This window comes from Loxodonta africana, chromosome 26, assembly GCF_030014295.1.
Source record: "Loxodonta africana isolate mLoxAfr1 chromosome 26, mLoxAfr1.hap2, whole genome shotgun sequence".
Classification (NCBI taxonomy): Eukaryota; Metazoa; Chordata; class Mammalia; order Proboscidea; family Elephantidae; genus Loxodonta; species Loxodonta africana.
Genome location: NC_087367.1, coordinates 18471786 through 18486492, shown reverse-complemented (window position 1 = coordinate 18486492; position 14707 = coordinate 18471786). Strand labels below are relative to the sequence as shown.

The window sequence follows — 14707 nt, the reverse complement described above, 5'->3', positions numbered from 1 at the left end:
AATAACAAAAGTCAAAAACAAATTCTGAAAGTCTAACCTCATTTTACTTCTATTTTTTTATTTCTAAAATTTCCTAGGAATTCAGTTCATGCTTTATAAACCATTGTAATTAATGTTTTAAATATGTTGTCCCATATATAAACAGTATTTACCAACAATCAACGAAAGACCTTGTTTTAATGGTTATTTAAATAACTTTTTTTTTTTTGCCAAAAGCATCATCACTTCAATAAAATTTTAACATGTTTTTATATATAAATTAAGCATTTAACAATTATTTCAAACGCACCTTAATCAATTCAGGAACACGATAGCTATCCAGTATATTACGAATGCCTCTGTAGATATTTTGAGAAATTGTTATGTTCTGTATGAAGAGAAGGGAGGGGGGAAAAAGTGAATTTTAGACAACCAAATTGAAATTTGTCTAACAGATATTATCTCAGACATAATTTAAGTTTCCAACTCTTGCAGGTCATTGAGAAGTGGTCTGGCTGTACTTAAAAGCAGCAATTTCAAATCTAATAGATACATGTCAGGCAGGACAGGCATTCTATAGCAAAAAATGAAACGGTACCATCTTCTTCAGCTGATGGAAGTATTGTCTCAAACACTCCTCCTTGGCCTGTACCTCTGAGTCACTCATGCTGTCAATCAAGGTGTAAAGAAAATAGCCAACAGCTTCTGCGGAAAAAAACGAGAAAGCATTCCACTAAAATTACTGAGACTGTCATGTTATCAAGATTAATTTATAAGAATTCATTTTGGTGTGAGATGTCACCCTGATGAGAGGCTCTGAAATGGCAACAATGATCACTGAGGCATAGAGATTATGTGGTTTGGGAGCACATATCTAACTGGTGAGTGAAAGGAATATTAATTATTTTCAGACCGAGTGACAGCTTTTCAGTACTGAATCTTACTTCAAATCTATTTTTTTCCACCACTCTGTGACAGAGCGGTCCTGCCCAAGGCCTTACCCCTTTCCTGTCCAAATCACAAGTAATGAGAACAAATACTGTCTTGCACACATTTCTATACTATACTAATTTTTTTGTGTAGACAATATTCAGGGAAACACATAAAATTAGAAAGGATCATTAAATGTTGAGTATAGAAAGTGAAATAATTTTAATAAGCAGATAGAGTAATCCTGTGGAGAGCTGCCTATTAGCCAATGAAAAACCGAGATTAACGAAGATGTTTTCTAACAGCAGTAATTTTCCTATGCATTCAAGCATAAAACATATAGGGCCATGTGTTAATACCTAGGACAGAAAATCTGAACTTTCAATAAGGGCACCTACTTGTAAAATGCCATATATTCAAGGCTTCATTATATGGAAAAGGAAAACCACTAAATGTCAAAATACTGTATTTTGGATAACAAAATATATTTAAGTAGGCAAAAAAGCCCCAAGAGCTCTTCACTGCTTTTCACGTTTGAAAGTAACTATACCCTGCAAAACATTAAAATCACATACATACTAATAATTACTGATTTTAACCCTGTTTCCATAGGTGCTTTAAGAAACATTCCCTCAACAGCTGAAAAGAAAAACTATTTCAACCTGGCCTTAAAAAAAAAAAAATATATATATATATATATATATATATATATATGAATAATCAAAAACCTCATGCATCTCAAAATGTTGTGCCAGCAATATAAAGATTTATAACCAAACGTTCCCAAATTTCACTTTCAAAAAGGAAGTGTTTACTGCTCTAATTCTTCTAGCCCACCATTACCCAGAAGAATGGATTTACAGATAAGTTGCAATCATCGAAACTGAAACGCTACCTGTTGGTCCTTGATGGTCCAGGTAATAACGTTTATCCTTGTAGAACAGTTCTGTTATCTGGTAAGACAGAAAATTCGTGCGTTGCAGCAAGAGAAGCAAACGAGAACAAATACAATCTGAAATTGAATTCTTGAAATAATAAAGCCTTTCCCCAGTAAGGTATTACTCTCTATCACAGTAATTCAACATCACCCCCACCCGCCAGGAAAACAGTTTTGTTCTTAAATAACAGGTTTGCCTGTTAGAAACAAAACAAACCCATGTTAAAGAAAAACTGCAATGTTTTATGAAATGTCACTTAGTCTCTAATCTGATTTGTTTCTGTCATTTTAAATGAATAGTTATAAATAGGAAACAGCTTATCAGAATTATCAACCAAAATTATTTCTCATCATACTGTTTTTGGTCTTGTTGGAACTGGACCAGTTTATTCCTTTTAAATGAGGTTGTACAAAAATAATAAGATGATAAAATACCCTGGAGTACTAAATAGCTTATTTTATAATCACTCAATGACATTTTTCCACTTATTTTAACAGCACTAAACGAAAGGAGTAAAAAATTCTAACGTGTTTGTTCTCATGGAGTCTCATCAATTAAATCCACAAACACTAAAAAATGTACACACCACTTACTTTTAAACATTTATTCTACAGGCAAAATTTTAATTACAAAAAATTTCCCAATGTGTATTTTATGATCAAAAATATGACTTTTGGAACCACTTTAATGTTCCATATATTCAAAAATAAATGGATAGACAGATTATATCCACTAGGATGAGGGAAAATCTTGAAATATAAACTTTAGTATATTCCTAATAAATAGAATAACCACAGTGAAAGAAGAAGAAAAAGGAACGAACCTAAGTAATTTTTGCACACAGTATCTGACTACATATCCTCAGGCTGAAGACAAGAATGGTAACATACAGTTGCTTTTCAAAGTGATATTGGTTAGAAATGCTGAATTATTTTTTGTATATACTATGACTGAGCACATAAGCTTTTAAAACAGTGCCTGGCACATATTTTAAGTGCTAACAACTCACAATTACAGTTACTTCTACTATTTATCTGGTAATATGGAAAATTTGGCAAAATTGACCATATCCTACTTTGCTCCACCCTGCAATTTATGTTGCATTTAATGGCAATTCAAAGTGTAATTAAGGTAGAAATGAGAACCTTTTAAGCCTTCAAACTATTTTGTAACTAAACCAGACATATGTAGAAGATGCCACAAGTTGTAGCCAAACGTTAGATATAAGACAGCCACATTCAATACCAAATTTTCAAAAAAGGCACATTTAATGAATAAACCAACGAAAATCTCTCTAATCAAAAAACTATATCCCAACCATATATGAGAACTGACCATAGTATTTTAAATGGCAGTACAAGCAATATTAAAAAAAAAAGAAATGAACTAAATTTGGATTTTATAAAATATATAAATTTGAATCTCAACTGATAACGTGTATTTTATTAAGACGCAAGTCGTTCCTGGAATTCAGCATAAGGATAGTGTGCTTCCTGCATAAAATCAGTTAATATTTTTTTAAAAGACAGCAGTTTAATGTCTGTCTGCATATGGTTCCTCTATATAGATGCATACACAGACACACACATATATATCTGAAAAGTTCATTACTACACAGGTATGGCAAATGTCACTGCAATACTTTGCACAGACGGCTTTTGGAATGACTGAAAGTCTTACGAAGAATTCTGGACCGAAGTCAAGGACTACTTCAAAAATAAATCTTACGTTCCAGGAGAAGAGTTTTAAAACTGCCCATTTCAAGGCTTTAAATTCATTCACTTTTAACAGCACATCATAAATGATGATTTTTGTTCTTAGTGACTTTTTATACATCACTTCATGATCTGTGACATTAGAACTTACCTTGCTCCAAAGATTTATATCCACACACCTGCAGAGGGCAGCAGAGGATTAAAAACAAAACAAGACCCAGAAGTTTAAAACCATTTCAGGTCACGATGCACTAGCAATTACTTTACGTACACATTTCGTACAGATCAAAGCCTTCAAATAAATAAATAGACACCGCAAAAATCAGGCTAAATTTTCAGGGCACAGTAATCGGAAAGGTATGACCCTCATCCATTTTGAACCATCAAAATAAAGACTGATTTGGGCAAGAACTGTCAAGAGTAAGTCCTAAATCTAGGGGTCTGAGTTTGGTTAAGGACAGGATATGCGCACGGTCTCTAAGTGTTCACGGTGGAATGCTCGTTACACGTAACAGAAAAATACTCACCGTATGATGGAGAAATCACACAACACCCTGACTGAGGGGTCCCCACTGACTTCACCGTATGCCTTTAGTGTAACTCCCTGAGAAGGACAGTCACTCACGTTGTCTTCCAGCAGGGAAGTCGTAACTTGAAGCTGACCATAGGGAACCATCATGAGGAACATGCTATAAGATAACTGGTCTATATTGCTCAAGAGCGTCAATGTCATAAGAAACAAAGGCTGAAGAACTCTTCCAGACTAAAGGAAATTATAGAGAAAAACGTCAACTAACGTCCATCCCTGAACTGGATTCTGTAGAGGGAAAAATGCCAAAATGGACACTACTGATAAAATTGGAATACTGACTATATTAGATAAAAAAGTCGTCAATGTTACATTTTCTTAACTTGTTAACTGTTAAGGGAGCCCTGTGGCGCAGTGGTTAAGCGTTGGGCTCCTAACCAAAACGTAGGCAGTTTGAATCCACCAGGAAACCCTACGGGACAGTTCTACTTTGGTCCTATAAGGGTCACTGTGAGTCAGAATTGACTCAACGGCAGTGGGTTTTGGGTACTGTCGTGAAGAGAATACCCTCGCACCCTGGAATTACCAACTGATGGATTAAAGAGTAAAGGGACATGCTTCATGCAATCTACATCTATTTGTGTATATGTGCGTGTATGTGAGTGTGTGTCTTTATACGGGTGTCTGTATGTATATACAGATAGATTACAGGACAGGGAGGGAATAAATAAAAATAATGTGGCAAAATGTTAAAAGATGGTGAATCTGGGTAAAGAGTATATAGGAGTTCTCCGTGATATTCTCAGTTTTCTAGGAATTTGAAATTATTACAAAATGAAACCAAAAAGCAGAGCCGACCCCAATTTTCCGTTTAAATGAGAAACCATCTATAAATCAGGACAACCAATGAACACAGGCTCTCTGTGTACTATCTTTGCAACTTCCTGTAATTCTATTTAGCCTGTACTGTTTCAAAGCTTGAGTTATCTTAATTCAAGCATATAATTTAAGTAACCTTGTTATGTGTTTTAATGGTAGTTACACAATATAAAATATACATCCAGATAGGCTTTTTTAAAGTTGGACAGTTTTGGGTAGACTGAGTTTTGATATAAGGAGTTAATCGGGCACTTATTTTTACTTTTAAAATATATATGGAAGGCACTATTGATATATGAAACAAATCTGGATGAATTTCAGGGGGATTATGCCGAGCGAAGAAAAAGTCAACCTTAAAAGATCACATACTGTATGAGTCCACTTATGTAACATTTGTGAAATAACAAAATCACACAGACATAGAGGACAAATTAGTGGTTGCCATGGGTTAGGAAGAGGGGGATGGGTGTGACTATAAAGTGCTAGCACAAGGGGGATACTTGTGGTAGTTACACAAACCTACATGTGATAAAATGAAGGAACTATGCACACCTATCGTACCAATGCCAGAATCCTGGTTTTCATACTGTACTAGTTACACAGGATGGAACCACTGGAGGAAAACAGGTGGAGGATACATAGGCTCCCTGTATACTATCTTTGCAACTTCCTATGATTCTATTACCGACCACACCTCTCCCAAAAAAAAAAAAACAAAAAACACCCAAACCCACTGCTATGGAGTCCATTCCAACTCATAGCAACCCTACAGGACAAAGTAGAACTGCCCCATGAAGTTTCCAAGGCTGTAGTCTTTACAGAAGCAGACATCTTTCTTCTGTGGAGTGGCTGGTGAGTTCGAACCACTAACTTTATGGTTAGCAGCCAAGCAATTATTTCAAGATAAAAAATTATGTATTAAAAAGAGATGTTTCTGTGTCCCTCTGGAAAATGAAGAGTAAGTGCTTTCCAGTGACACTGAGAGACAATAAAAACCCATGTTGATTAAAATTAGTGTTGTGTTTTTTTTTTTTTTTTTGGTTAGGCTATAATCAGCTTTAATTTCAAGGAATGTCAGTCTGTAGATGCTTACCACACTGAAGGAACAGGAGGAGAAAGGTGGGAAATCAGAGTGTGCGAGGAAATGAGAGGCCAATGGCTAAAACTGAACAATGTAAGTGCCAAGACTTGCAATGGTCCTTCGCCTTTTCTGTTGACCCCTTTGGGCAATGGGTACATGGAGATTCTACTTTTGTGAATGTTTAAAAACTCCATAATAAAAAATAAACACATACTATCTCTGGTCTAAATTTTGACCCATACGTCCGCTGAACCCTTGCTAAAGTCACCAACAGTCTCAATTCAAAATCCAACTAACACTTTTTGGTCCTCTTTGACTAAGTTTTTTGGATTTGTGTTGCTTTTGACCATTCTCTGCTTAGCTGATCCTCTATCCTCTTCCCTTTGGTGCTCTTCAATCCCTTTCAGAAATTCTCCTTCCTACCTGCTCCTTAACAGTGACCTGTGTACTTGGCTCTAAGTGCACTTTATTTGAAGACAATCATGCATGTACAGTTTTAAATTCCCTGTTTCACAGATAAGGAAAAAGACTTCGAAAGGCTAGGTATCTTCACCTGGAAGTCTGAGCAGTCCCTCAAAAGAGCCTCCAAATTGTTAACCATCTCTTTTTTTTCCCCACCATTTTGTGAATTTTAATAGACTTCACATAAATATGTGGGATCATGAAGAGGGGTCAACTCATAGAAAGTCCCTTCAGTGGCTTCACTTCTCTCTGTCTCTTTCAGAAGAAAAACAAATTCTTCATCTGATTTTCTGAATAGCAGCTTAGCAAACTGGGTGAATGAACATGTCCTTGAGATCTCATCCTCTGCACCAATAGCACCTCACCCAAGGAGTTCCTCCAGTAAATGCTGTGCTCTCCCTGCTCCTGCTGTCTATTATTAGAAATAGAAGGATCTTGCCAAACTTTTCCCAGCCTTTCACCTTTATACTCTTCCTCTATTTCCCAGTTTTTGAGCCACTAGCTGCAACCTTCTTCAGGTACACTAAGATGGAGAGGAGTAGATATTTTCTTCCTTTCCCGATATTCCCTCTGCATCTAGAGATACAGCTTTATCTTCCAGCAGCTTTCAGATCACACTCCTCCTTCTGGTACATGGTGGCACTGCCACAAAAGCTCCTGGAGTTGTTCTGTGTATCGAGCACTGTCTGATGACTATGATGCCAGTACCAAATGCCATTCAAGATGGCGCTCCAAAATCCTGACCCCAGGTGGAAATGCGGAAATGACTCAGAGCATTATGGCCATCACTTTGAAGTCATCTATAGTAAATATAATGAACCTTTTGTTTGTAATGTTTCCTTGAAGAAGCTGGCCAAGGAGACAGGGAGAACCTAGATGTTGGCTTTACTGTCATGTGCTAAGGGAGAATCAAGCTCAATAATTTATACTGTTTCTTCCAAAGAACTTGATGGACTTTCATGTATATTTCTTAGGTCCTCCCTATATGCTCAGAGTAACTGAAGAGGGAGACAGATATTGTTAGTGTCATTTAACAAGTGGAATCTCAAATATATTTACGGAGCTTGTCATTAGTTATATTTTAAGCCTTGAAGAACTGGCAAAATAAGACTATGGTAGGCCTTGGAAACCCTGGTGGCATAGTGGTTAAGTGCTACCACTGCTAACCAAGAGGTCGGCAGTTTGAATCTGCCAGGCGCTCCTTGGAAACTCTATGGGGCAGTTCTACTGTCTTATAGGGTCGCTATGAGTCGGAAGTGACTCGATGGCAGTGGGTTTTAGTGGAGGCCTTGGTAATTCAAGGAAGGATGCAGACACTTAACTTTAATTCCCAGGCAGGCTTCTTACCACCTAACACACTCAGAGCCAGCTGCTTCTTTCCCTGTGTTTCATACCTCCTCCAGGTGAGACGATCGTGTGTTTTTTCCCTTTGCTCTATTAATGTGGTATGTTAACCATCTCTTAATGTTGTCCTGTCTCCCTATCTACCCTCCTCTGCATCCTTCCCTTCCCCGCCTCTTCTAATATCCAGTGTCCACTTTCTCTTCATCAGGGGAATCTTTCAACGAGTCAACATCATCCCTCCCGGTCCAAACCTCACACCTTCAAATGAAACCCTTCATGACAAGCCCCAGGCTACAATTTTAGCTGCATTTCTTGTCATTATTTCATGGTTTCCTGGGTTACTAATATCTCAATCTACCTGTAGGCACCCACGGGCACCGCTGTCTCCGCCTCATGCCTCCATACTTGCTATGCCCTCTACCTGGAATGCCTTCTTTCCCTGGACAAATTCTTATTCATCCTTCAATACTAAGCTTAGCATCTTCTTTGCACATCTTACCCTGCCCCATCCCTCCACCAGCCTGCAGGGTGAGAAAAGGCCTCCTCCTCTAAGAATTCATAAATCCTTTACCAAGATTACAGTTGTTTTCTCATTTTCTAGTCTCCCACAGATTATGACCTCCTTGAGGGCAACAAGTTTCTTATTTACCTTTTAATTAACTATCATCTAGCACTCCTAGCCTTTGGCACCGCTACTAAGAAAATTTTCTGAGTACTCACAAATGTATTAAGCACTTTACCTTATTTAATGGTCACAATGATCTCTGAGTTACGTACAATTATCAGAGCTATTACAAAGATAAGGAGCCATGGTGGTGCAGTGGTTAAGCGCTCGGTTGAGAACTAAAAAATCGGCGGTTTGAACCCACCAGCTGCTCTGCGGGAGGAAGATGTGGCAGTCTGTGTCTGTTAAGATCACAGCCTTAGAAATCCTATGGGGTGGTTCTACTTCGTCCTACAGGGTTGCTAGAGTTGGCACTGACTCACAGTGGTTTAGGTTTTTAATGACAAAGATGATGAAACTGAGTGACAAAGTAGTTAAAAGGTGCCCAGAGGTTTTGTGGGTACAGAACAGAGAATGAATGTCAATTCCCTTATCAGTGGAGACGGGTTTGACATTCTCTTTTCTGCTAAACCAATTTAAACACCAGAATCTTCTCAGGGCGCAGGATCTGCATTACAAACGGAGAAGAAAAGGGGCTAAGTAGGCCCCTAGATTCCCTCTCTCAGCTCCACAGCTGGAATACCACCCTTCTCCTAGCCAAGCAGACATCTGGATGTTTCCTCTCTGGAGTCTCTAGACAACTGAGCAGAATTAAGTAACAATATGCACAAACAGGAGCCCTGCTGGCACAACAGTTAAGCACTCAGCTGGTAACCAAAGGTTGGCAGTTTGAATCCTCCTGGTGGCTTTGTGGGACAAAGATCTCACAAGCTGCTTCCGTAAAGGCTGCAGCTGAGAAAATCCTATGGGGCAGTTCTATTCTGTCACATGGGGTCACTGTGAGTCGGAATAGACTTGACGGGGTCACTGTGAGTCGGAATAGACTTGACGCTACCAAATGACAACAGGGAATATGTCACTATGCCTTCTTTTTTACTTAACAATGCCTGCTGAACGAACACAGGAGTCCCCAGAACTTTCCTCATGCAGTATCCAAAAGACTTTTCACTAGGGAATGTCACCATCCTAAGAAGACAGACACAATGATACTGACACTGGCCATCTCAACAGGCCATATACAGACAGCTTAGACAACCCTAGAGTGAAGCTCCAAGCCAAGAAGCCCCATTTGAACTCCCAATCAGTCTTTACATCCTCTACTCCCTGGTGGCACAGTGTCCTATAGGGATGCTATGAGTTGCAACGATTTGGTTTTTCCAACCAATGTCACAAAACAAATTGTGTATTAAGTTGTTTAATGAGAAACTAATTTGCTCTGTAAACTTTCACCTATAGCACAATTAAAAAAAAAAAAAAAGAAGCTACTGAAAGATGTCTGCTAAAAAAAGAGAGGAAGCCGAGAAAGTCTCAGACACAGAAAGCAAAAAAGATTCAACTCACAAGAAAACAGCAAAGAGAATCTCCTGGATGAAGGCTAAGGAAGAAGCTGGGTGGAGGGATAAGTAGATGTGTGAAGCTCGTCCAGACTGAAGCAGTGTGACTTGAGAGACAGGTATGTTGTGGGCTGTCACTACAAGCGTGCCTGTCACTATGCCTTCTTTTTTACTTAACAATGCCTGTGCAGTCGCGCCCGGAGTCTTAGCTGTATTATTATCTATACCGTTGTGACAAGGTACTGATCAAAGCACTTCCTTCTCCCCTTCCTCATGCCCTGCTGCAGGACTGGCTGAGGATTCTCATTTCATCCCATAGAAGTTTCTTCCTCTGACCACCTCGTAAGCTTAAGAAACAGCACGGTGAGCTTAGACGCAGAAGACGCGAAAGTACCTGTTTATACTTCTGCCACATGCCTAGTTGCCTGGCCACACTAGAGCCCTTCCAGACTTCATGAAATCATGAGCTCATGACCTTCCCCACGGACTTCGCTGGAAAGGGCTTTTGTAAACTCTTAGGAAACCTTCACCCAGAGACTGTTCAGTTTACCTCCTCCTGGAAGACTTGATACACTGATGACAGTATTACTCTGTCCTCACTGCCAGACTGGTTTGCTACTCAGTTTTTCAAAACTAAACAATACTTTGTTCAGGGGTATGTAAAATGGCACAATCAGAGAGAAAAGCAAAGGAATGACTAACACACAAGTCAGGACAGCCGGGCCTCTGGGGAAGGAGTCCTGGATTAGGGAGCACACAAGACTGAGTCTAGTAAAACTAGATGGTGCCCGGCTACCACCACTGACTGCTCTGACAGGGATCACAATACAGTGCCCCAGACAGGCCTGGAGAAAAATGTAGAACAAAATTCTAACTCAAAAAGAAAGACCAGACTTGCTGGCCTGACAGAGACTGAAGAAACCCTGAGAGTATGGCCCCTGGACACCCTTTCAGCTCAGTAATGAGGTCACTCCTGAGGTTCACACCTCAGTGAAAGATTGAACAGGCCCATGGAACAAAACTAATGGGGCATCACCAACTCTGGGGCAGGGACTAGAAGGCAGGAGGGAACAAGAAAGCTGGTAACAGGTAATCCAGGGCTGAGAAGGGAGAGTGTTGACATGTCACGGGGTTGTTAATCAATGTCACAGAACAACGTGGGTACTGTTTGATGAGAAACTGGTTTGTTCTGTAAACCTTCACCTAAAGTATAAAAAAAAAAAATACAGTTCACAATAAACCAAACCAAAGCCACTGTTGTCGAGTCAATTCTGACTCACAGCGACCCTACAGGACAGAGGAGAACTGCCCCACAGGGTTTCCAAGGAGTGCCTGTAAGATTCGAACTGCCAACCTTTTGGTTAGCAGCCATAGCACTTAACCACCACGCCACCAGGGTTTCCAATACAGTTCACAATAAAAAATAAAACCGGGACATCCCAGTTAATTGGCCTAATGGCATGTTCAACGCTTCTGTTCTATCTCCCAGTTCACTGTGTAGTGCCTGGAATCTGAAAAGCTTGCAAGTGGCCACTCAAGGTATAACAGTTGGTCTCTATTCACCTAAAGCAACAGAGAAACAAGGAGAGTCAGGAATAGGAGAAGGATTCGGAATGTGTTGGCAACCACCTCGATGAACAATTGCCTCCTTGGTCACGAGACCAAAAGAAATGGATGGTGACCAGCTACCATTACTGAACATTTTGATCAAAGATTCCATAGAAGAATTCTGATCCAAAGGGGGAAAATGCAGAACAGATTTTCTGGAGCCATGGAAGGTGGATGAACCCCTGCAACTACTGCGCTGAGATAATCATTAAACCTTAAACTTAAAATAGCCCCTTGAAGTCTTCTTAAAACCAAATAATAGTTTAGCTTAACTAGTGAAAAATTGTTTGCCTTGAGCATTGCACTCTTTTAAGAATGATCTATATAGGATCAAAAGGTTAGGGAGCAGTGAATTTATGTTAATGAGGGAGGAACAGCTCAGAAAAGGAGGGTGACAACGGTCGTTCAACTCAAAGAATGTAATCAATGTCACTAAATCATATATGTAGGAACTGTTGAATTGGCGTATATTTTGCTGTGTATATTTTCAATAACAACAAAATAAGTAAAATTTAGAAAAAAAAATTTCCAAGTTCTTATACTAATAAAGCAGCGGAGTCATTTTGAAATCAAGCAGTCTCTCTTACAATCTTAAGTGTTAGGTATTTAACAAATTAATTCTCGCCTTCTCCTCTACCCAACCCCAGAATTAATTTTAGAAGAAGCAGAATTTGAAAAAAAAAAAGGCATTCTTTTTCTGACACTTCAATTCCATTCACATCTTTCTTCCCACTCCTTCCATTTTTGGTAAGACCTGATTTCAACTTTTAAGTGAGGTTTTTCTAGCAGAATAAATGAAAATTAAAAAAAAAATGTCACCTAATCATTAATATTCCACCTCTGTAATAGGCAGAGGAGCCTATAAGACCTGGTTAACTTTTTAACAGTACTTTTTATAAATTTCACACATTAAAGCTGAATAACCCATCAAAACAGCCCCTAAATGAGAATATATGTACAAATAATCTTTCGGAAACATCCTTTTAGTGACACAGTCAAGGCCTACTACATAGTAGTATTCACAAGAATAATAACACTATTCACAAGAATAATAATAACCAGCACTTTATTAATACGTTTTTGAGGAGCCCTGGTGGCATGGCGGTTAAAGTGCTTGGCTGCTAACCAGAAGGTCAGCAGCTCAAACCCACCTGCCGCTTCGAGGGAAGAAGATGTGGCCATCTGCTTTCATAAAGACTTGCAGCCTTGGAAACCCTACGGGGCAGTTCCACTCTGTCCTATAGGGTCACTGTGAGTCTGAATCTCCTCAACAGCAGAGCAGTGGGGTTAGCTTTGGGTTTATTAAGCTTTTGCTATATGCAAATTACTACGTTAAACATTTATGTTAATCAATCACCATAGGCACTTAGATATTTTTCTATCGTGCAAGTTCGAAAACAGAGACACTGAAATATTAACTTACCCAGGATCACATACATGCACGTGCCCATAAAACATCGATAAAACACAGAACCGTAATCTGAGTTTTATCTGAAAGCTTGAGGTCTTATCCAGTTTTAGCCCTTATTAACACATACTCTTTATTTTACATACGTACTTATATTCCTCCCATCCCTTCCCCCCTTTCCTTCTCTTTGTGTAACACTTCTGCATTATCCCTAAGAGTTTATACACACACGCTTTCAGCTTGCATTTTCTGATAAATTTTAGTTAAAAAAAAACTCACAAAACAGTTTACTTCATATAATACTAAAGGCAGAACAAAATAAGATAGCCCTACTTGTCATTTATCAACTATCTTCTTACCCGACATTCTGCATTTACAGTAAAAAATCTACCATCCAGCTATTTTGCACATTATTGCTCGAGTCTGCTCCTCTGACTTCCTATTGCGTTGTCTAATTCTGTAATTTTATGGTTAATCTTTTGGATTTCTGAATGCTGTCTCTCTATGGATTCTTGCAACTTATTAATTTTTCCACTATGTTCTTGAATAATCTTTTTGAGTTCTTCAACTGTTTTATCAGTGTGTTCCTTGGCTTTTTCTGTAGATTGTCTTATTTCATTTCTGAGGTCATCCCTGATGTCTTGAAGCATTCTGTAAATTAGTTTTTTATATTCTGTATCTGATAATTCCAAGATTGTATCTTCATTTGGGAAAGATTTTGATTCTTTTGTTTGGGGGATTGTAGAAGCTGTCATGGTCTGCTTCTTTACGTGGTTTGTTATCGACTGCTGTCTCTGAGCCATCACTAAGATATAGTAGTGATTTATTCTATATTTGCTCACTGAGTCTTATCTTGTTTTGTTTTCTTTCAATATACGTGGATGGGCTACTAGATTGTATTCTGCACATTATTGACGTACATCTGGCAGTAATGAAAGCCAAGATGTGAGGCAAGAGTAACACTGGCTGTGATGGTTACGGTTATGTGTCACCTTGGCTGGGCCATGATCCTCAATGGTTTGGCAGTTATGTAGTGATGTAATTTGGTGGTTATGTAATGGTGTAATTAGGCAGTTATGTAATGATGTAGTTATCCTCCATTGTGTGATCTAATGTGGTCATCCTGTTTTCACATAACACCGATTTTTGCATAATGGTCTGGTGTTTGGAAAATACTCACATCAGTAAGGAGTGGGTGTATATTCAACTTCCTCCTTTTCAATTAAAAGCAGAAATTACATTAAGAATATGATGCTAAAAAAACCAAACCTGTTGCCGTCAAGTCGATGCCGACTCATAGCAATCCTATAGGATAGAGCAGAACTGCCCCATAGAGTTTCCAAGGAGCGCCTGGTGGATTCGAACTGCCAACATTTTGGTTAACAGCCGCCGCTCTTAACCACCACGCACCAGGATTTTCAAATATGATGTCAGACAAGGAAAACAATAATGCAGAACGCTCCTAGTAACTATTCTGCGTGCCTGTGGCTATCTGGCAAAGAGTTCAGCATGCACATGTGAGGGCAGAAAGGGGGGTTAAAATTACAAAAGACTTTCTGTTGACCACGGTGAACAACAATGTGGTGCACCAGACAGAGATACAAATGTCAATAATTTCTGACTTTCTCATTATTTCTCTTCCCTGAACATATGACTCATTTTCTACACTGATTAGGATAGAATTAAGAGCAAACACTTCATTCCATCTCCCAATTCTGGTGAGGTCGGAATGTCATCCCTGGGTGCTTCACTGTCTGAAAAGAAAACCTTACAATG

At 38.9% G+C, this 14707-nt stretch overlaps 1 protein-coding gene across 1 annotated transcript in view; it reads right to left on the bottom strand.

Annotated features, from left to right (window-relative positions):
* Positions 1 to 14707, bottom strand: part of LRPPRC (leucine rich pentatricopeptide repeat containing) — a 118672-nt gene that overhangs the window by 59927 nt on the left and 44038 nt on the right. The window contains exons 15-18 of the mRNA XM_010595900.3: positions 3714 to 3741; positions 1805 to 1862; positions 578 to 684; positions 290 to 367 (exon numbers count right to left, since the gene is read on the bottom strand). Coding sequence (XP_010594202.2) covers positions 290 to 367; positions 578 to 684; positions 1805 to 1862; positions 3714 to 3741 — 271 coding nt within the window. The remainder of the gene's footprint in view (positions 1 to 289; positions 368 to 577; positions 685 to 1804; positions 1863 to 3713; positions 3742 to 14707) is intronic.